Raw genomic sequence first — 24,676 nt, forward strand, 5'->3', positions numbered from 1 at the left:
CACTGGGCATGTTTTTTTTTCTCAAAATAGCTATCAAACTATAGACAATCTTTTTTGAGGGTTGTTGTAACAGAATGATACCATTCTACACAAATTAGTAACCTGCATGTTGCTTTTTTTTTGTATTTAATTTTTTTATTATTTTTTAAACAAACACATAAACAAACATGACAACACACTATAAGATATACAAGCATTAGTTGACAGTGCACATCCAATGAAATCACATTTTAGTTAATTGTCTTATACAGGATATACCCTTAATACCTGTTATCTAAAAACCTACACACATATGCTCTAGCTCGTACCCCCCCCCCTCCCGGACCCCCCATTGGATAATCCATCCATTATCCCTCGCTCCTAACCAGACACTACCATTATATGCTAGCTTTTATTTTCTCCACCACTTCTAACCACAATGTCATTTTGGATTCATTGAGACCCAAAATTCTTGCTGTAGATATTTCTTGATAGATCACATCGAGATATGTAATAATCCAGACCTTTCGACAAATTTTTTCCGGTTGGAACCATCGTGATGCTATCAGCTTTTTAGCCACTGTGATACCCGATAAAACCAATCTCTTTAGCTGTGGATGTACTGCACACTCAAAAACATCATTCAGCAGTAATACAGAGGGGTGTACAGGTATATTCCAAGTTAAGAGATTTGATAATTGCTGGGTCACCTCTTTCCAGAATATCTTAACTGGTGGGCAGTCCCAGTACATGTGCATAAATGTCCCCTCGTCCCCATTTGTACATAAGGAGCATTTGGAGTCTTGTATAAGACCCATTTTTTTTTCAGTCTTATAGGAGTCAAGTATGTCCTGTGAATATAGTTAAGATTGATTTGTTGATGGTCCGGGTTCCTTGATGTGAGTCGAACATTTGCCCAGGCTTCTTGCCAATCAAAATCACTTTCCAGGTCTGGTATATCCCTCCTCCAGACGGAGTCTAGGTGGAGGGTTTCATACGAGGACGTTAGTAATTGATGATAAAAATCTGAAACAAAACCTCTCGATGTCTCTCTTTCATAGAAGAATTTGTGGTATCTGTGGTGTTCAATTGGTATCTTTAATGGAACACCTTGAGTCTTCAAACATAACAATAACTGTATGTAAAAAAGATGTGTGGACTTGGTGAGATTACATTTTTTGCGTATTTCTTCATAACTACAAAAACCCTGTTTGTTAAAAACATCCCCTAATGAGTGTATGCCTTGCTTTTCCCATATAGGGAATCTTATAGGTCGTTTTCCAATCAAGAGTGCATTGTTATTGAATAAGGGAGTATGATTATGCCATTTATGTGGGTTAGGATATTTTTTTTGTGTTTCACGCCATATCCGGATCGCATGAGTAATTATGGGGCCAAATTTCCGTTCGCAATGCTTAATTGATAGTTTAGTGTATGCTATGTCCTTCAGTCTATGTGGGGCTACTATATTTTCTTCTAATTTTCTCCAGGATACTAATGCTTGGGGATCAAACCATGTTGTCAATGGTCTTAAAGTGTACGCCTTAAAATAGTGGAAAAAATCTGGAAATGCCATACCACCGTCTGCTTTATTTCTCTGTGCGGTGGATCTTTTTATACGTGGTGGTTTGTTATTCCAAATAAATTTGTATTTGGAGGAGTGTAATTTTTTCCAGTAACCCTCTGGAGGGGGTAACTGCATGTTGCTTTTTGTGTGTGTTTCCAGAGTTTGACTGTTCTCAAGGTGTATCTGTATGTTACGGTTAATGTGTCACTTATTTAACAAGTACATGGAGGACATTTCACATAATTAGTTATATATCACAGTACATGGCTCCACCTCCACATAACAAACAGACCTTTGTTAAAAATGTTTAATAAAGAAACACATTTTCTTAAAAACAGTGAACAGTGTCTGACATTGTTCTGATCAAAGTACTTGCAGAATTTCAAGGGTGACTATGTCAATTAACTTTTTGATAGATCACTACTCAGATATCAGGTGCCAGTAAACACTACCGTGTGCTCACTGTGTTCAAAGAGAACATTCAAAGAGACATCATCTTCAGTGGAATCCCATGTGCATAGAAAAACAATAATGTCTCATCCTACTTTTGTACTTGTGTACTTTGTGTTTATGTGTGTGTGTGTGTGTGTGTGTGTGTGTGTGTGTGTGTGTGTGTGTGTGTGTGTGTGTGTGTGTGTGTGCACTCATTTAGGTAATTGTGTGTATAGGTAAGAAAAGGTCAGCAACAGACTGAAAGGCTCCTGTTCAATAATTGTATTGTTCAAGTTCCTTTTATTCAAGTTCCTTTTATTGCCACACACGCATGCCGCGTGAATACTTTTGGCAGCCCACTTGTCCTTCCGCATTGCTCTGATTGGCCGAGCGAGCGCATGCGCATGAGCCGCGACGGGCTCCTCAGCCAGGCAGGAATACTATGCTCTGCTTAACCCAATTTATACAAATGGAAGTATTGATTACACCGTAACCAATCATTAAAAAAACATACCGTTAACTGGAATATGTTGTTTCTTTACACATATGTTGGATTATGTAATTGGTTTGTCATGACAAACCAATAAAATATTGCGCGACTCGGGCATCGCTGAGCTCATCAATGAGTCCGACCCTCCGTGCTCTCTCTCCCGCCACCAGCGCAGCCTCGCAGACCGCCGTCGGCTCCAGTAGCTCCGGCAGCAGAGAGGATGGCTGCAGCCAAGACCGTGAGCGGCATCGCTGAGCTCATCATGGTGTCTGCTGGACGAAGCCAGAGACGGTCTTATTGTGTTACTGCTTCTCGGCATAAGCCCCATAATAAGACCGTCTCCGTCTCTCGCTCATGGTCTTGGCTGCAGCCATCCTCTCTGCTGCCGGAGCTACTGGAGCCAACGGCGGTCTGCGAGGCTGCGCTGGTGGCGGGAGAGAGACCACGGTATATTTTTTTAATGAGTGGTTACGGCGTAATCAATACTTCCATTTGTATAAATTGGGTTAAGCAGAGCGTAGTATTCCTGCCTGGCTGAGGAGCCCGTCGCGGCTCATGCGCATGCGCGCGCTCGGCTAATCAGAGCAATGCGGAAGGACAAGTGGGCTGCCGAAAGTATTCACGCAGCCAGGCCGGTGGAATTCATTGCTGCACCAAAGCACAAGGGATGATTCAAAGTGATATATTTTCTGCCTACTTCTCCTGGATTTATGCTGGGTTCAGCACCTACCTAGGACTGGCCCTGTGCAGGGATGGATTACCAAGCGGGCCTACCCAGCACAGGCCCAGGGGCCTGAGGGCTCAGGGGACCCCCTAAGCCAGAACCCCTGCATGAAGTCACCATTATTATCTTCTCATTTCTCGCCGCAGAGTTGAAGGGCTTCGTCATTTGTGTAACAGACACAGGCAGAGTCTTTTTGTGTCCTTGTGTCCAGCAGTGTGTGTGTGTCCACACACGTGCTGCTTGTCATGACAAATTGTTAATTTAATTTATTTATTTTATTTATTTTATTTATTTTATTTATTTTATTTATTTTATTTATTTTATTTATTTTATTTATTTTATTTATTTTATTTATTTTATTTATTTTATTTATTTTATTTATTTTATTTATTTTATTTATATACGTCTACTGGATTTGCGCTGTGGGACCATCACCTGCCTAGAACTGGCCTTGTGGATGTCATGTGTTTTACCACTTATTTATGTTGTGTGTGTCACATTTAGATGCCGTCCACATTGATGCACTATCCAACGCTGCACCAAGAAGAGAGGCGGAGAAGGTGTGTGTTTCAGTAATATACAGTATGGTGTATTTATATTTTGTCCTATTTCTTATTCATATTTATAAACTATGTATCCAGGATAGTAATTCAGAAAACATATTTTTATTAATAGTCTGGGGATTTGCTTTTCTTTACTACAGAGAGAAGGTTACATGCCATCGCTCTGTTCTCAGCCTGCCCTCTCATCCCCATCCTCCTCAGGTAGGTTCCTCTGCCACACTGGTTAGAACTACATTGAGGATGAACAGTGTTTTTGTTCTTATGTACATTTTGTTAATCTGTCCCTCCCGGTATGTGAGGAGATGTCTATGAATGTATATTGTGTGATGTAAAGAGCATGTAGGCTACTGTATGTATAACCCTTAGCTCTGTATGATAGCATAATACAATAATGTTGTATATCGATGGCCGAAGAACGAAACTTTTGAGAAAGTGTTGTTTTTGTGTTGTTTTCTTTCAGAATGCAATTTTTTTAAGGATACCCAATACAATAAACAGTTTTTGGACTATATTACTATATTATGGGTTAACAACAATACAGACCACGTATTAGTGCCTCACAAAGTGCAGATATGAGGTTTTCCCCACTTTATCTTTTCATAGGAGGTTTTGTTCTTTGGCCATCGATATACCATATATATATATTTATTCCCACCGCATATCCTCACCTGTCTGTACTTACCTGCACATAGTCCTTTATATATATCTATATCTGTACATATCCTACTCTTACTTGTGGGCGACAGTGGCTCGGGAGGTAGAGCAGACGTCTGGAAATCCGGAGGTTCCCGGTTCGATTCCTGCTCCTCCCGGGCAGCGTGTCGAAGTGTCCTTGAGCAAGACACTCAACCCCTAATTGCTCCCGATGAGCAGGTTGGCACCTTGCATGGTTGCCTCCGCCGTCGGTGTGTGAGTGAATGGGTAAAATGTGAGTAACAAATTGTAAAGCGCTTTGGATTTTGGATATATTTAGAATTGACTTTAAGGTCCTTCTCCTTACATACAAAGCTCTAAATGGACAGGGACCTAGCTACATCGCCAACACTCTAATAAATTACACACCAGCAAGAACACTGCGATCATCAGCTGCTGGACTACTAGAGGCTCCCAGAAGCAGTCAAAAGAGGATCGGTAATGCAGCCTTTATCAACTATGCCCCAAAACTATGGAACAAACTACCCCAAAACATCAGGGAAGCCAACTCGCTAGACATCTTTAAAAGACAGCTTAAAACCTATCTCTTTGCTCAGGCATTTCACTGATAGATATCTGCTACCACCTAGTGGCAAGAGGAAACATCAGGGATATCCTGACACAACTTGTATTGACCTGCACTATTCTTACCCTGCCTACTCTTATACACTGCCTATCAAATTCATGTGTCGGTTATTGCACTTTTTACTTCTTACTGATGACTATTTTTAAACTGAATCATTTTAAACTATTTTTATTATTTGCTAGATCCAAATGTGAAACACTGTGATTATTTGTTCATGCAATAGGTCCCACTATTTAGTATGGGTTCGAGTCCCTGTGATCTAATATCACTAAAGTTACAGTGTGGGTTCGAGTCCCTGTGATCTAGTATCACTAAAGTTACAGTGTGGGTTCGAGTCCCTGTGATCTAGTATCACTAAAGTTACAGTGTGGGTTCGAGTCCCTGTGATCTAGTATCACTAAAGTTACAGTGTGGGTTCGAGTCCCTGTGATCTAGTATCACTAAAGTTACAGTGTGGGTTCGAGTCCCTGTGATCTAGTATCACTAAAGTTACAGTGTGGGTTCGAGTCCCTGTGATCTAGTATCACTAAAGTTACAGATTTGGGTTCGTGTCCCTGTGATCTAATATCACTAAAGTTACAGCAATATGTACTGGGAAGTATGTTGGGAATTACAGGAGTATTACTGAATAGAGAGCCTATTAGGATGCTAGATCCTAATGTGAAACACTGTGATTTGCCATATCTTGCTATGCTCGCTCATGCCTGTATTTTTTATGTCCGTTCTATTTTATAATTTTTTTACTATTTTTAAACTGAATCATTTTAAACTATTTTTACTATTTGTGTTACTGAAAACTGTAAGCGGAGAGCCTATTGGGATGCTAGATCCTAATGTGAAACACTGTGATTCTACCTGTCTATCTTTTTATGCTCGCTTATGCCTGTATTTTTTACTGTTGTGAAGCACTTTGAACTGCAACCTCTGTATGAAAAGTGCTATACAAATAAAGTTATTATTATTATATTATTATATATAAATGCAGCCATTTACCATTTATTTATTTACTACCGGTAGTTACGCTGCTGGCCAGTAGTAGATACTGTCTTTATTTATTATACTACAACCCTGTACATACATCTGATTAACACTACAGTCAGTAATACTAATTTGTATATTTTGCACCCAGTTTAACCACCTGTAGCCTACATTGTATATTGCTGTTGCACTTTACTGCTACATTTGCATTCTGGTTGGATGCCAAACCTCTTTTTGTTTTTATTGTACTTGTGCTGTATAATGACAATTAATTTGAATCTATTTTTTATTATTTTATCTACGTGTCGTAGACACAAAGTATAATAGCTTTTTACATAATGTACTTGGCAAATAAAGGCGATTGTGATTATCTTATTTAAAGGTGCACTATACAGTTTGGGGAGATACATTTGTTTACATTTGCAGAGCCTGCTAGTTTACAAAAACATACTTTTTGGATATGTAATTCTTTCAATTATTCTATGTTATGTCGTCATAAACTATACATGAGCAGAGACACTGAGGAGAAGGAGCACTCTGAACGGAGAAATGTGTAACACTAGAGATGGCAGCAACAAACAAAACAAACATGTTTAGAGTAAACTTGTTTCAAATTGATAACAATCGCTGCAGTGAGTGTAGAAATGGTCGGGTGTGGGCAGTCAGGTGGCGTAGCGGAGATTGCGCTCGTCACCAATGCAAGAGGCTGCGGTCTCAACTCCCGGAGTCAGCATTGCTTGGGGCTTGGGCTGATCGCTATACTAACCCGTTTGGCTGGGTTAGGGGGAGGGCAAGTCATGGGTGGGAATCTGGCGTTGTGGACAGCGACGCCTACAGGTCAGGTCTGGGCGCTTGCTCAGCGGAGGCAGGACTTGATGAAGGCAGCGTAACACACTGCATTACACTTCACCAATGAGAGTCCTCACTGCCAGGTGAAAAAAGAGTCACTGGCTGTCGCCGCACGTGTCGGAGGAAGCGTGTGGATGACTTCAGGGTTCCCTTGTACCGACCAGTAGGAGGAATATGCGCACAACAACCAGGTAGGGGAGGGGGGGAATTGGCACAACGACTAAAGTAGTAGCAAGTAACAAGAATGAAACACATGGCCGGCGGCTGGGTGGCAGAGTCAGCGGGAGGGGAGTCGTTGGGTGGTAGTCTGGTCATTGTAAACAGCGACTCCTACAGGTTGGTCAGGGCGCCTGCACAGCAAAGACAGGAAATGGCGGGGGCAGTGTGAGCCTCCCACACGTTACACCTCGCCAATGAGAGTCCACGCTGGCAGGTGAAAAGAAGTGACTGGCTGCCTCCACATGTATCGGAGGGGACATGTGATGGGCTTCTATCCTCCCTACGACCGGCCAGTGGGAGGCACATGCAAGCAACGATCAGGACAGGGGAGGGAGAATTGGCACAAGAGGAAATTGGGATGGGAGAAAAATCACAGAAAAAGGAGGAGAAAAAGTAGGTAAAAAAAAGAATGAAACACATGAAAGCAGCCATTGTTGGGGAGCTCCAGTAGCTCACCATGTACCTCGACGCGAAAGCGGCGGGGAATACCGTGCTGCGTCACGGATCTGGTTGACTCCGAGTTCGATTCCCGGACCCGCCGTCATTTGCCGAATGTCTTCCCCTGTTCTCCCTCCCATTTCACCCTGCATCTGTCGGTCATGCTTGACCAGAAAAAGCGATAAACGCAAAAAAATGAAGTTTTAAAAAAAGAAAGCAGCCATTGTTGTATATACTGTAATAATATTATTTATATTAACTATTTCATTATTCACTCTGTTTTGCCCTGTTTCCTCTCCCATCAGTTCATGCTCTCAGACCTGCTGATGTGTCAGTGGTTTCTGTCATGGGACTAGCAGTCTCCCACAGGTAGGCTGCTAAGATCAAGAAGTATACTGTCTGCCAACATTACAGATGCAACAATAACCTCAGTACCGCAGTAAGGCGTACCACAGGGTTGGGCACATTTATTATTTAATTTTATTATTTAATTAAAGTTAGAATTTTCTTATTTGTGCAGGCCCAATATTATCATGCTAGTACTTATTATTGATTTTATCAAAACAATTGGATTCATCAACTTCTTTGGACTTGACTAGTCTAGTTTGTACATTTTGTAGCCTACAGATGATAGAATTGATCATTAAAATGTCCAGATATTTCACTGACAAAAGCAAAAAACTATTGAGATATCCTATTTTAGACATTTTAGTAAGAAAAAATTAAACAGATGAAAATGTATTAAATATAAAAAAATATATATATATAAAAATAATACAGCAATCTGCACAACCAATTATTACCGCAATAGAGAATTCCATACCACTAGACATAGGGCTTCCCCAAAACAACAACATATATGCCTGATTACTTTTTGAGGTTCTTTATTATATGCAAAAGTTCACTTTGTATTAACACAATCTCTAATAACGTGCATTGTCCATCACTAGGACTGAGGTGTCCAGAGTTGTGAGTCGATTAGCAGGTAAGTCTGAATTCTCACTCTTTACTGTAGCTTATGCCTTTTTCGAGAATTATCTCAGATTTATTGAGCTACGTACATACATCCTACATACATTCATCAGAATCTGGTGTCCTGTTTTGAACACATCTCATCCTTATGGCTTGGATTTTTATTATTATATTATTATTATTATTATTATTATTATTATTATTATTATTATTATTATTATTATTATTATTATTATTATTATTATTATTATTATTATTATTATTATTATTATTATTATTATTATTTTTTACAATATATCTCATCCCCTTTATGGTTTTGGAAAAGTTACAACAAATTTAGCCAAGAATGACTGAAAGGTTATTAAATCTAAGCAAATTAACAAAGGGCAGATGATTCATGTCTTAGTTGAATAATCCCCAAATTTTGCTTGCCTAATTTATTCAATAAGTATTTTCTTTATTTAAAAAAGAAAATAAAGAACCAGTGAATGACTTTTACACACACTGTAGAATATACAATTCAGTTTAAAATGTCAATATGTTTCTAAGTCCCTAAACATGGCAAATCGGTTGCTCAATCAAATAACCCTCATAATAATAATAATAATAATAATTTCGTAGATTTATATAGCGCCTTTCAAGGTGCTTAACAGTGGAGGAGGCAAACGTATATCTACTTTTACTGGTAGCCTATAAGCAATTTCCTCCCCGTCTCTGCTAGTAGTGTCCAGCTTTGTTACGGTAACGCCACGGCCACTTTTCAAAATCAAATCAAATTCCTCCTAACGTTATGTCCCGCCCTGTTTCACTCGGCAATACGTCACAATACAGAAGCTAGATACTCTTGAAATGCTGGTTTCAACTGCTAATAGAGCAGACAGGACAGACACAGAGTATCAGGTATGGATGTCTGGCTGACTACACTGAAAATAAGATTAAAGGCAGAAAATAAGATAAGATGAGATATCCCCTTGAGGAAATTCGGGCATCATAGTAGCATGGGGGAGGGGGGAGGGGACATACAGGTATGGGCAGGGTAATAGAAGAAAGATATAAATATAGGCAATAAACAATAATTTTTTTAAATAAATATAGATATGAGAAACTAGTTTATAAATATAGATGCAGATGAGGGTCTGTATTCCCTATCGGTCATAATATACTATATTAATATATATTACAATAAATATAGGCAATAAAAGAACAATTATTTGACTATATACTACGAGTAAAAGTAAACAGTATACACAAGGTGTAGGTGAAGGTCTGTACTCTGTACCCTATCGGTCATAATATACATTACAGTCTGTGCTGGTGGTTAAGAGACAGACATTCCTAATAGTCAAGTTCTGCAGCAGTTCATGCCCCCGGTTGTGGAGCCTGATGGTCGCTGGCATGAAGGACTGGCAGAGGCGGCTAGTGGTGTGTCGGGGTGGGTATGAGTCTGTGGCTGAACGTGCTCCTCATCTTGGTTAGCTCCACATAGAGGGGGTGGGAGGGGTTCTCCAGGATAGCAGCCAGCTTCTTTCTCATCCTCCTCTCTGCCACCACCTCTAGTTTGACCAGCTCGACTCCCACCACGGAGCTAGCCTTCCTCACCAGCTTGTTCAGTTTGTTGGTGTCAACTGAGTTGATGTAGCCCCCCCAGCATATAACAGCAAAAAAGAGGACGCTGGCTACTACAGATTGGTAAAAACGACTGCAGCAGTCTATTGCACACATTGAAGGACCTGAGTCTCCTCAGGAAGAACAACCTGCTCTGTCCCTTCCTGTAATAACTAGGCTACTATACAAGTAGCGGTTTTAGAATGAACAGACTACATCAAACAGACTGACAACTAAGCACTGGGAGAAACAGACATAAGTATATAAAACATTTAAAAAAGAAAGAAAAAAATAAGTGGGGTGATGACTGATTGACAACAGCTGGTGATACGCATGCAGAGCACACAAGGGAGACACACAGGGACACCTGCAGGACCTGGGTGGAGAGGAGACACAAGAGGAGAGGCTACTGGAGCTGGCCGTCACCACGTGACACATGGGGTCTTGTTCTGTGTATTACAACAGACAGTCTACCACCAAACCATACGTTGTGAGAGCATATACATATCTCATCTGTAAAATTAAAGTAGACATAATTATTTACTCAAAATTAGATAAACTTCATATTCAACACTAACTTAATGTACATGATCTAAATTGAAGAATTGACGTACATCGAAAGGATCATGCAATGGTTCATCCCCACTACTGTTCATATCTTTTATATTATTGTTTCAATATCACACACAAGCTCAGATAAAGAATATCAATCAACATAGATCTGTGTACGATATAAATGGTGCGATCCAGGTTAGACGTCTATTCAAAATGTACCCGTTCCCTGAGACACAATGTCTCACAAGTCAAAGATAAAGATATTGAAATTTGATCTATCTTACTGTGTGCATTTTTATCTCTGGGGATAAGAGAGAGGGTCATAAACGCAGGCCGTTGACCTTGGTGGCTTACTGTAAAGTGAATCTAAATTATTGTGAATATGAATGTCGATTTTTACTAGAGGTGAATGACCTTTTCTGTCTGACCAATATCGGATATAGTTTTTGTTTTGTTTTCTTTGGGTTTTTTTCATACTGGAATTTCTCATTTTGGTGAAATAATAGTACATAATAATAGTGAAAAATAGTGAATGAAAAATCTTTGTGCATAATATTACGCTTTTAAAAGAGATGCAAGTGTTAATCTGATTAATTGACACCCTCCCATCTGGTAAAGTATATAATAAAACATAGTGTTATTAACATGAAATGATGTTCCTCTAGTTCTCAGTTCTTGGTAACTGGGTACTGTAGCTGGTATCATACTTGGTGCATCACTACATTTAACCATCATCTTTGACTGGACCAGTCATAGTCCCTTGTCTGAAGGATGGTCTGCTTTGAAAGTGAACTGAAAACAGTAAAGAAATCTCTCCCATTATCTCCGTCTCTCTGTCTCTCAAATAGAGCTGCTGTCCATGTTTAATCCTGAAGTGATCACTCTACCCTGGACACAGCCCTCACTGCAGCATAGGTACAAAGAAATACATAATTTATTTTAGCTTGACTCCCATTTTACTGCAATAAAAATTAAGTTACATTTACATTTACATTTTGTCATTTAGCTGACGCTTTTATCCAAAGCGACTTACAAGTTCTGTACGACAAGTCATCAGGAAGGGCACAACTTATCAGCTGAGTAACAATGTCATCAAAGTGTTGAGTGCTACAGTGTAGGTTAGTATATTAGTGCATGACAAGGTTAGTTAGGGTTAGATTCTTTTATTAAAACTTTTTTCATTTCAGATAATGGTTGAAGAAGTTTAGTCGAAGTGAGGTGAACAACAGACTGAAAACGTAATCTTATTAGATAAAACCGATGCCGTATATATATATTTTATTGCAGATGTTAACAAACTTTTCCATTAGGGATATTTGCAGTTGAAAAGAGGTAATCACAATATTACAATACCGTGACTCTAGTATCGTGATAATATCGTGTCGTGGGGCCTCTGGTGATTCCCACCCCTAACACACAGCCTCCTTATCCCAATCTCTTTATCCTCTCCCACCAACCCACCCACCCACCCACCCACCCACCCACCCACACACACACACACACACACACACACACACACACACACACACACACACACACACACACACACACACACACACACACACACACACACACACACACACACACACACACACACACACACACACACACACACACACACACACACACACACACACACACACACACACACACACACACACACACACACACACACACACACACACACACACACACACACACACACACACACACACACACACACACACACACACACACACACACACACACACACACACACACTCTGTAGTTTGTTGTACCAGTACAGTACAGGGTGTTTTCTGCATTGCAGGGATCTGTCAGAGCAGGCTGAGGAACTATCTGTCTCCCTCTCCCATCATCAGGTACACCTTGAGCCTCATAACCCCTTCACTCCTGCTGAAGTCATACTTTGCTTTAATATTATATTACAGTGTCTATGTCTAGTGTCTTTTTTACTGCCCTTATACAGGGCACACCTGTAAATGAGAGCTTTCTTTTTCAGTGTGTTTATCCCATATAAAATAGGTTACATGGTGCAATCTGCTGCTTATATTTGCACATCCATTTTAGAGAGCGACAATTGACTTTATGCATTGTCCTTGCAGGCCAGAGACGGAGACGGGGACTGGAAAGTGGTCCTCCTGTTTGTCCCGGCGGATCCTCTGTGTGCCTGTTCACCACAGGTAAGACTGACAAAGATGTTGTTCGCAATGACTTGCATATATCTACTGTGAGTGGGTCTGACATTGAGAGAGTCTCAGAATATAAATACCTTGGTATCTGGCTTGATGAAAAATACATTTAAATATCATGTGGGCGTTCTTGCCGGTAAACTGCAGCAAAATATTGGCTTCTGTATGGGAATAGAGCCAGCTTCCCTATGATTAGCAGACAGAGAGCCGGTGAAGCAGTTTTCATGTCTGTGTTGGACTACAGAGATATGTCATTTATAGACCTCCGGTGGCTTCCACTCTTAAGCCCTTAGACTATCATTCAGTATATCATTCAGTATATCATTCAGTATATCATTGCCAAAAGCCATTCGATTTATCACCAGTAATACAGTAGTTATGGTACTCACCATTGTGTCCTGTATAGGGTCGGATGGTCCTCCCTATAGAGAGACGAGCGCTGCATTGGCATCTGTTTCTATATAAAGATAATAAGAATAAGCTGTGTGATTGTAGAGCAGGGGGGTTCTGCACTCAGTGGCAGAAAAAAAAGGCCAAACAAAACAAAAAAAGGTCAGACCATGGGTCATTTTCTTTCTTAACCTATTAAGCCTGATCGGCCCAGTACCGGGCCGAGATTTATTTCACGTCACAAAATAGATCAATACAGTCCGTATTAAGTGATGTTGCGTTTCTTTTTCAAAGGTAGCCAGGAGTAAAGACCCTAATCCTGTCAAAACAGCAGTCTGTCAAAACAGCAGTCAAATTGTATATTTTCAGCACTATGTTTGTTTACCAATGATTTTAAGTGTTATTAGTGAAATATGAGCTTATAAAAATCTCTGCGCATTGCACCGAAAAACAGACAATTTAGACGGGAGGAGAAGAAGCACTCATGAAATCGTTTTAGTCCTAAAAAAGATTAGACCCAGGGCTTTCGATGGACTACATGGTCTACATTTCATAAAACTACACTACCCATCTCACACCAGCCGCCAACAATGGAAGTCCAACCATGTGATATCGTGTTTATATCTCACGGGTCGAACAAACCTCAACGTTATTGCCATAAAATACAACATATATTGTTTCTTTACCTTTCTGTGAACGTTTAGAAAAAAACCACGTTGCAATCTGGTAAAAAATGCCGGAGCTATGGAATCTATAAAAAAGTAAAGATTTCATTCACGGTCTTTGCTGCCCTGTAACGTGGGCCTGGTGTTAGGATTAGGGGTGCTGTGAGGGTGAGAACGCAATTGCAGAGGGAAGAGAGGAGGCAGAGACGGCAGGATACGTGGAAATCAAAATACGTTTACTAGGACGACAAAATCATACAAAACAACACTGAAGGGACGGGAAAACAAAGATGAACGAAAACGGGATATATCAACTACTTACAGCACAGACGAACATGAAACAAGGCAAGGGGAGGCACGAAGTAAGTGAGGGTACAATGGGGGTACAGGAGACAATGACTCCACAATGAAGTGAGGGCAGACCACACTTAAATACTACCCTTGATTGAATTACTAACAGCTGACAAGCCCAGACAATAATACAGAAACGCCAAAAATAAGAACACACTAGAGGAAAACTCAACTTGGACACAAAAGGCATAATCACATACAACAATCAGACAGGAGGACGAAATCAAACAAGGGAGGGAAGAGCCCAGGATAACAAACAATTAGAAACTAATTCTATAACTCTAAACCAACACAAGATGGCCGACTGCACCATCGGGCTTAGGTCACCAGAGGGAGGTAGGGAACCAATGTCAGGAGGGGGGAACTGTCCACTGTCATTCTCATGCCCGGCCCAGCAAGGGCCGGGCCTGGGGACGTAACACCTGGTGCTACTAAATCCAGATTTAAGTCTGCCATTGGAAAGAGGAGATTTGCCCCAATCCATAGATGTATGACTTGGCCTGATATTCTATATTCATATTTCATATTTCAAATCGCATGTGTCCGGATGGCAAAATTCAGTATCTACAAAAAAACCTGTAAATCATCTGCCCCTTTGTTCATTTGCTTAGATATTTTATGAAATTTCACTTTTGGTCAATGTTAACATGGTGTTATTCACCGTCAAAGATGGGAAAAAAAACTATATTCTCCTTTGGTTCATTACAATTTACTCAAGCACAGTACCAGACACAATATTTCTGACACTGGGAATACATTCCCTGAGGTCCATAGATGTCCCTAGATACTGTACCAATAACATGCAAATGGTCCTTGTCTAAGTGGAGCAATCTTCCATTTACTTGGGTATGTACTTTTAGGTGAATTTTCTGAAAATATGGCTAGGGCTTAAGAGGTTAAACTATGATTCATATTCTAAAAGGATTCACGGATCTGTGTATCTGTCTCCACGTGACAAGAGCACTAGCAAGACTGTGTAAACTAGCCTTACAGCGACACATAATCTTTATTAATGTGCATTGTCCCTCTTAAATAAACCAGCCAAAGTAAATACAAGTCAATTAAAGCATGCTTCAACGAGCCTGAATCCCAGGGTGAATCTATTTACTATTTATATATATTAACTTTTTATTAGATTTTATTTTTAATTAAATAATAATAAATAATACCTCTTATTGAAATACTACAGTAAATCACGTCATTGTACCTTTAGGTTGCAGCGGATGTAGAGGCCTCCGTGCTGGAGGTGCAGGCAGCGCTGCAGATATTGCAGAAAAAGGTACAGTACTTTATGGACGGTAACTTGAGAGCACAGCTGCGATCACAGCTGCGATACAATAAACTCTTTATTTAGACCAACGTTCCCAACATAGACATAGTCTTCATCAGGGTTACTAGTTACCTGCTCCTCGTTTCCCTAATGAAGACAGGACGGTCAAAATGGTGGTCTGAATGGTTTATTGCATTCAAGCTATGAATGTGCTGTAACGTCTTCAAATGAAAGTTAAATTCCACCATGGCTAATTGGCTATACCACCTCTCTGTCCTGGTGGTGTGTCTATCCACCCTGTGTTTTCATTATGGGATAAAAAGGTGTGATAGGTATGAAATGTTTAACGTTGTCACACTTATTCTATGAAAGTGAAGCATCAATGTTTATTTGTTTTTTTTGTTTCCAGTTGCATCGCACCCTTGTTAATGTTGTGGTGTGGAGTGGACATCCGGAGGAGGACGAGTGAGTGTTTAGACACAGATTCTGCAGCAAACACCACGTTATAGTGTTTGTAAAGACTTCTCTCTCTTAGATTTTTCACATGCACATAGTCCTAGGTTCCTGAAAATAAGCCTGTGACGTTTTTTTTTTAATAACTAATGCTTCATTTACAGGTTGTGTCAATGTATGAGAGGACACTACAAAGGCAAACAACGATTACAGAGAGCCACTCTCGTTAAAGGCTTACAGGTAATTCACTGTATGTCTGTGTACTCGGTGTGTGTGTGTGTGTGTGTGTGTGTGTATTTGTGTGTGTGTGCGTGTGTGTGTGTGTGTGTGCGCGTGCGTGCGTGTGTGCGAGAGAGCATGCGAGAGAGAGTGAGAGTGTGAGGAAATGGTTGCAAACTGTACAGTGTAGTTATAACTTATATGCACAAGGCCTGTGAAACTCATTACAATGTTTGATATGGTTGGATTGGAGCCTGGTGAGAGGATGCTGTGATCAGTGCATTTATGGCCTGTACTATTCAACATTATGAAACCGTCCTTTAACCTCTTAAGCCTGGAGCCCTATTTTCTGAAAATCCACCTAAAATACATACCTAAGTAAATGGAATATTGCTCCACTTCTACAAGGCTATTTGCATATTCTTGGTATCTAGGGACATCTATGGACCTCAGTGAATGTATTCCCAGTGTCAGAAATATTGTGTCTAACTAGGCTTGCTTAAATTGTGATGAAACAAAGGGGAATATGAATTATGATTTTTCTTTGACAGTGAATAACACCATGCTAATAATGACCAGACATGGAGAACTGCCACTGATCTCGTTCAGTACCTTCTTGAGATCATGTGTACAAAAGATCTAAGGAAATGAATAAAGGGAAGATGATTGAACAGAAGGTTTTGTAGATACAGTACTGAATTCTCTCATCCGGACCAATGCAATTTGAAATATTATTATAGAATATAGAATAGCAGGCTTATAAATTACCTTATTATAGCCAATTCGCACATTTATGGATTGTCCCAAATCTTATATTTCAAATGGCCGAGTTCAATTTGGATTTAGTATCACCAGGCGTGCATAAGAACAGATAATGAAATCTACTGTATATACAGTAGCTTTTTTATTTTTATCAGGGTGCAACCGTTTTGAAACTAATTTCAAATCGAATTGTTGCTACATGCTAAAAATAGGGAAGAGAAACTAACTGCGCTTCAATATATGTCAATAACGTTAAGTGTTGTGGTTTATTATCCCGAATAATAAGAGATATTAAAAAAATTCATACAGAAGTATGAAGCTTGAAACCCCATAGAGGCTTTTGGGAAGTGTCGTTCGGAAAAATTCCAACACTGATCGAAAGCTACCGGTGTCCTCTACAAAATGGCTGCATAAAAACTATGGTAACTTTATAATAACACTCAATTATAAGACCTTTATAAGGTATTTGTAGATAATGAACTAATCATGAACTAATCATTTATATACATTCATAAATTATTATTAAATCATTTATAACTATATTTGTATAACATTTACAAATTAGTTCTACATTATTTATAACTCATTATCAACATTGTTTGTACTTGATTTGTTCATCATTAAATAATGTTGTCTATAATGATGATCTATAAATCATTTGCAGATGCTATTGTGTGCCCTAATCTAAAGTGAAGCCTATTCATCATTAACAAATGTCTAATAGTTTGTTTATTTGTGGACTTTTATGAATACACACAAAGCAATTACCAGACTTGTTTTTTCATGTTTAACAAATGATTTGTTAAGACATTCATAAAACATCTATAAATCATTTGCAGATGCTATTGTGTGCCCTAATCTGAAGTGAAGCCTATTCATCATTAACAAATGTCTAATACAGTTAATTATTTGTTTACTTTTTCATCACCTGTTACAAATGTTGTAGACAGCTTTCGGATACACCCTTCTTTGTGACATCAAACAGTGACAGAATTAGGACTATAGATAAATGCAATTTTATTAACATGTAAAATACATGTGCATAACATATAGTGTAACATGGGGCACTAGGACCCAGGAGTACCCTGGCCAGGTATTGACAGAGTATGTAGAGGAAGTATCACACCACGCAAGTGTGACTTGACTTCACGTGTGTTGCCGTCTGTTGAATGGAAGCATGATACATTAGCAGAGCCAAGTTATTCGTGCTGCCCCACGATTTTAAGGTATGAGCAGGCTAAACACCTTTTTTGTTGGTAAATCTATTCCATCATTTCCGACCTACAACTCTTATATGTCTTGATGTGGTGGGCGCTAACGTTACATTTGAATTATGTGTTTGTTCCTAATGTGTGCTCATTATATTGCGGTATGTGATGACGACACAAGGTTAATAATTATTTGTATTTTCAGGCTGTATTGGCGCCTATACAGCCTGAAAATACAAATAATTATTACCCTCGTGTCATCATCACATACCGCAATATAATGAGCACACATTTAGAACAAATACATAATTCAAATGTAACGTTAGCGCCCACCACATCAAGTACGTCTACACAACATTTAAGAGTTGTAGTTCGGAAATGATGGAATAGATTTACCAACAAAAAAGGTGTTTAGCCTGCTCATACCTTAAAAGCGTGGGGCAGCATGAATAACTTGCTCTGCTAATGTATCGTGCTTCCATTCAACAGACGGCAACACACGTGAAGTCAAGTCGCACTCGCGTGATACTTACTCTACATACTCTGTCAATACCTGGCCAGGGTACTCCTGGGTCCTAGTGCCCCCATGTTACACTATAATATATGTTATGCACATGTATTTTACATGTTAATAAAATTGAATTTATCTATAGTCCTAATTCTGTCACTGTCACAAAGAAGGGTGTATCCAAAAGCTGTCTACAACATTTGTAAGGTGATGAAAAAGTAAACAAATAATTAACTGTATTAGACATTTGTTAATGATATAGGCTTCACTTCAGATTAATAATAATAATAATAACTTTATTTGTATAGCACTTTTCATACAGAGGTTGCAGTTCAAAGTGCTTCACAACAGTAAAAATACAGGCATGGGTGAGCATAGCAGGGTATGGTAAATCACAGTGTTTCACATTAGGATCTAGCATCCTAATAGGCTCTCTATTCAGTAATACAAATAATAAAGTAGTTTAAAATGATTAAGTTTAAAAATAGTCTAAAAATTATAAAATAGAACAGACATACAACAACAGTAAAAAATGTAAATAGCAAGGTTACAGTAAAAAGTGTGAAAAATAGTTTAAAATTATTCAGTTTAAAAATAGTCATCAGTAAGAAGTAAAAAGTGTGATAACCGACACATGAATTTGATAGGCAGTGTAAAATAAGATAAAATTAGCATAGAAAAGTAGGCAGGGTAAGAATAGTGCAGGTAAGTCATTGAAATGCCTGAGCAAAGAGATAGGTTTTAAGCTGTCTTTTGAAGATGTCTAGCGAGTTGGCTTCCCTGATGTTTTGGGGTAGTTTGTTCCACAGTTTTGGGGCATAGTTGATAAAGGCTGCATTACCGATCCTCTTTTGACTGTTTCTGGGAGCCTCTAGTAGTCCAGCAGCTGATAATCGCAGTGTTCTTGCTGGCGTGTAATTTATTAGAGTGTTGGTGATGTAGCTAGGTCCCTGTCCATTTAGAGCTTTGTATGTAAGGAGAAGGACCTTAAAGTCAATTCTAAATGTTACAGGAAGCCAGTGTAAAGCAGTTAAGACTGGACTAATGTGCTCTCTCCTTTTGGTTCTAGTTAGCAGTCGGGCTGCAGAGTTTTGGATTAGCTGAAGCCTCTCTGTGGTTTTCTTAGGGAGACCTGTGAAAAGTGCATTACAGTAGTCTAACCGGCTAGATATGAATGCATGAATTAGCTTCTCAGCATCGTTCTGATTAATAAATGGTTGCTATATTTCTGAGATGGAAGAACGATGTTTTCGTTACTTTGCTAATATGAGAATTGAAGTTCAGTTCTGAATCTATGATAACCCCGAGACTAGTGACCTCAGATTTGATCCAAGGGGTTAGTCCTCCTAGGTTCTTTATTAACGTTTCTTTTTTAGTTTTGGGGCCGATAATTAGAATTTCAGTTTTGTTCTCATTTAGTTTCAGGAAGTTCTTACTCATCCATTTATTTATTGCCAGTAAGCAGTCTGTAATGGAGCTAATCGCTGTATCATTTGGTTCAGCAGATATGTACAGTTGTGTATCATCCGCATAGCTATGGAAATCTACATTATGTTCTCTGATGATATCACCCAGCGGTAACATGTAAAGGGAGAAGAGTAAAGGACCTAAGCAAATCCCTTGTGCAACTCCATAGTTGTTGTCGTATATATCAGACATGTGCTCTCCTAGTCTAACATAGAATGTCCTCCCTCTGATGTATGTTTTGAACCAGCTTAGCACATGTTCTGAGAAACCGACAAGGTTTTCAAGACGATCGATTAGAATATCGTGATCGATTGTATCAAATGCTGCACTGAGATCTAGCAGGACAAGGATGGAGATCTTATTCTCGTCAGAGTTTAGCCTGAGGTCACTGATTATTTTGGTGAGGGCAGTTTCAGTGCTATGATATTTTCTGAATCCCGACTGAAATTCTTCTAAGATGTTGTTTTCTTCAAGAAAGGAATTTATTTGAACTGAAACTATCTTTTCAAGTACTTTGCTAATGAATGGTAGGTTGGATATTGGACGATAATTTGCCATTTCATTACTATCCAAGTTAGGTTTTTTTAGTAATGGCTTTACAACTGCTGTTTTAAAGGCATCTGGGAAAATACCAGTTCTAAGGGAAGTGTTTATGATATCTAGCACAGGGCTTGAAACACTATTAAACACCCGTTTGAAGAAAGCTGTAGGTATAGGGTCAATGTCTGAGGTGGAGGAGTTACATTCTGAGACAGTTTTGCAGAGTATCTAATGTGATGCATGTGAAACTTCTCATGGTTACATTGCACGGTTTGCTGCAATCAGCTTTATTTCCATCATGAGTAATGCTGGCCCTGATCAAGGTTATTTTGTTGTTAAAGAATAGTGCAAGTTCTTCACACTTAACCACTGATGACTGAGGAGGTGTAGGGGCAGTGTTGAGTAGTAGATTAATAGTGGAAAAAAGGATTCTGGAGTTTCCAGCATTTTCTGTAATGATTTTAGAGAAGTAGTCTTTCCTTGCTAAGCGGGTGGTTTTATTATAAGCAGTTAAAGCATCTTTGTATATATCACACAGCATATGGTGGTTTTTGTTTTTCTCCATTTTCGCTCTGCTGCACGACATTTCATTTTTTCTTTGTTGACAGCATTATAGTTCAGCCAGGGCGAGGCTCTGTTTTTTTTCTTTTTCATTTTTAGTGGCGCGACAGAATCTAATACAGATGACAGTGCATCATTGAGATTTTCTACCATTTCATTTAGAGAGCTGTCATGATTGTGTGGTTCATGTAATCTGATAAGATTAATGAACTTTGATTCAGCCTTGTCATTTAGGAGCCTCTTTTTAACTATGATTTCTTTTTTTGTTTTAGTAAGGGTTATTTGAGTATCAAAAAATATACAGTGATGGTCGGAGACAGGTAATTCAGTTATTGAGACATTTGTTATGCTTAGCGCAGTTGTTGTTATAACTAAGTCTAATGTATTTCCAAGCTTGTGAGTTGCATTTGTTATATGTTGTGTTAGGTCAAAGCTATCCAGTAGATGTTCTAGCTCTATAGTTTTGGAGTCTGTTTTCTTATTAAAATGGATGTTCAAGTCTCCATTTAGGATCACCTTATCATATCCGGTAACACATAATGAGATCAGTTCAGAGAGCTCCTGTATAAATATTGGTGAGTGTCTGGGCGGTCGGTAAATTGTGACAATAATGGTTGATTCTGTTTTGAGCTCAATGGCAAGATATTCCATCGACATGAACTCACCTAGTTCCGTGATTCTAAACAAGAGTTTTGAGGAGAAAATTGCTGCAACTCCGCCACCCCTTCTATTTTTTCTGGGTATTTGATAAAAATTATAGTCTGGTGGAGAAGCCTCAATCATTATTGATGTAGCTGTGTCATTATTTAGCCATGTCTCTACTAGGCAAATGCAATCTAAGTTATTTTCTTTAATCAGATCATTTACTAAAAATGTTTTATTATTCAGTGATCTGACATTTAGGAGGGCTAATTTTATTTGTTGGACTTGTTTAGAGGAGGTCTGCTTTGGCTTGACCTTGATGGCTTTGAGGTTAATAGCAGGTGAACGCATTGATGGTGTATATCTGTTATAGCTTTTACCATGCCATTGGCTGGTTAAGATTACCGGTATGTTTTGAAAGATGGCATGGTGTTTGTACTATTCATTTAATACCCTTTTTGGTGCTAGCAGACTGTCCATCTCCTCATGATGAGCTGATTTGATTAGCTCTCTCAGGGACATTTGATCAAGCGGGTTGCTGGTGGCCATGATGGCCTTGTCTGGGGACAGGACGCCTTGTGCTCGTGCTTGTATCATGAGTTTGATGCCCTTGGAAGTCACTAAGGCATAACGTAGGTTTGCTGCTAGAAGCCTCGAACCAAGGCGGTTTGGGAAGAATCCATTCCTCTGAAAGCATTCAGGATTATTCCAGAACACATTAAAATTGTCAATGAAATTCAGTCCGTGTGTAAGACAGGCAGATTCTAACCATGAATTAAAATTTAGGAGTCGACTAAAGGCTTCTTGTCCTCTGCGATAGCATGCAATTGGTCCACTGATGGATACATCCTGATATTTGTCTAGTGTGTTCATTAAACAAGTGAAATCCTCTTTCAATGTCTCTGTGCCCGTTTTCCTTCGCAGGAAAATTAGGGCACACAATAGCATCTGCAAATGATTTATAGATGTTTTATGAATGTCTTAACAAATCATTGGTTAGACATGAAAAGACAAGTCTGGTAATTGCTTTGTGTGTATTCATAAAAGTCCACAAATAAACAAACTATTAGACATTTGTTAATGATGAATAGGCTTCACTTTAGATTAGGGCACACAATAGCATCTGCAAATGATTTATAGATGTTTTATGAATGTCTTAACAAATCATTTGTTGAACATGAACAAATAAATGGAGGTACAGTATAGTAGTTTTTTCATATCCATTTTTTAAAGTATCTACAAATGTGTTACTACTAGTGTAACGGTACACAAAAACCACGGTACGGTACGTACCTCGGTTTTGAAGTCAAGGTTCGGTACGGGTTTTCAGTACAGTGGGGGAAAGTTTGGCTTTCCATGTTCCACTCAGGGGTGATATAGTGTGCAGTAACTAATTGTACTTGTAGGGCTGTCAACGAATATTCTATATTGAAATTAATAATCGACTTGTAAAAAAATAAAAAGATAATAATAATTATATTAGATTGTGAAAAAAACAGCCCCCGGTGGGTGGTCGTTAGTGGGTAACATATGTTGTATTCGTTCGGTACACTACACAGCCGTACGGTACGGTACACACTGAAACAGTTTGTTTGTTTGGTACGGATACGTGTACCTTTACACCCCTAGTTACTACACATTAAACAACATTATTTAATGATGAACAAATCAAGTACAATGTTGATAATGAGTTATAATAATGTAGAACTAATTGTAAATGTTATACAAATATAGTTATAAATGATTTAATAATAATTTACGAATGTATATAAATGGTTTGTTCATGATTAGTTCATTATCTACAAATACCTTATAAAGGTCTTATAACTGAGTGTTATTATAAAGTGTTACCAAAACGACAATTCCTGACGTTAAAATTTCCCACGAAGTAAACAAGACCAAAATTAAAATTAAAATCTATCTAATAACACTTTAACCTATTGGTAAACTAACGTATTGATGATAATATACATTATAAATGCTATTGTGACATGGTTATGATGTTTATAATTGAATACGTTTGAAAAATAAAACGATACTTTTGTCAAACAGTCTGGAGAGATTGATTTATGACGTGATGTAATTTTGGGCCCGGTACCGGTCCCGGTGGAAGAGGTTAATGTATCGTAAAAGAAATAGGCAGTTCAGAGTACTTATTTGGTTTATTTGAATTTTTTTGGCATAGGTTAAGCAGAGGTCAATACTACAATTAGAAATGTTGAAATATGATTGTGGGTGGGGCGACAGTGGCTCAGGTCTTCAGGTTGTCTGGTAATCGTAAGGTTCCCAATTCTATTCTGCCTCCTCCCGGCAGCGTGTCGAAGTGTCCTTGAGCAAGACACTTAACCCCTAACTTCTCCTGATAAGCAGGTTGGCACCTTGCCTCCGCTATCAGTGAATGAGTGGGTGAATGTGAGGCATAAATTGTAAAACGCTTTGGATACAAAGCGCTACAGTATATAAATGCAGTCGGATATCATTCATCATGTTAGCTGGATTATAATATATCATATGATATGGGGATATAGTGGGGATTGATGTGTGGGGTGTTTGGGGGACTGGGTGTTTCAGGGGGGTTCACATGCTTTCGAGCAACATTGTACTTGTACTTATTTTATGCCTACTCTTATGTCTGCACGTTTACGTTGCACTACTTTTATTGTCTTTTTATACCTATTCTTATGTCTGCAATTTATGCATTGTTTTTATTCTGTCAACTGTGTGCTGGTTTTATGCCTATGTTCATTTTATACTAATTGCTGTGGGGCACTCTGGACTGCGGTCCATGTGTGAAAAGT

General features: G+C 38.9%; 1 protein-coding gene across 1 annotated transcript in view; it reads left to right on the forward strand.

Annotated features, from left to right (window-relative positions):
* Positions 1–2,600: 2,600 nt before the first annotated feature.
* Positions 2,601–24,676, forward strand: part of plb1 (phospholipase B1) — a gene marked incomplete at its 5' end in the record, with an annotated part of 55,622 nt that continues 33,546 nt past the window's right edge. The window contains 7 exons of the mRNA XM_084311215.1: positions 2,601–2,706; positions 7,824–7,887; positions 8,469–8,503; positions 11,499–11,565; positions 12,461–12,512; positions 12,756–12,833; positions 15,462–15,527. Of these exons, the coding sequence (XP_084167341.1) occupies positions 2,601–2,706; positions 7,824–7,887; positions 8,469–8,503; positions 11,499–11,565; positions 12,461–12,512; positions 12,756–12,833; positions 15,462–15,527 (468 nt within the window). The remainder of the gene's footprint in view (positions 2,707–7,823; positions 7,888–8,468; positions 8,504–11,498; positions 11,566–12,460; positions 12,513–12,755; positions 12,834–15,461; positions 15,528–24,676) is intronic.

This window comes from Notolepis coatsorum, assembly GCF_963971535.1.
Source record: "Notolepis coatsorum genome assembly, chromosome: 3".
Taxonomy (NCBI): Eukaryota; Metazoa; Chordata; class Actinopteri; order Aulopiformes; family Paralepididae; genus Notolepis; species Notolepis coatsorum.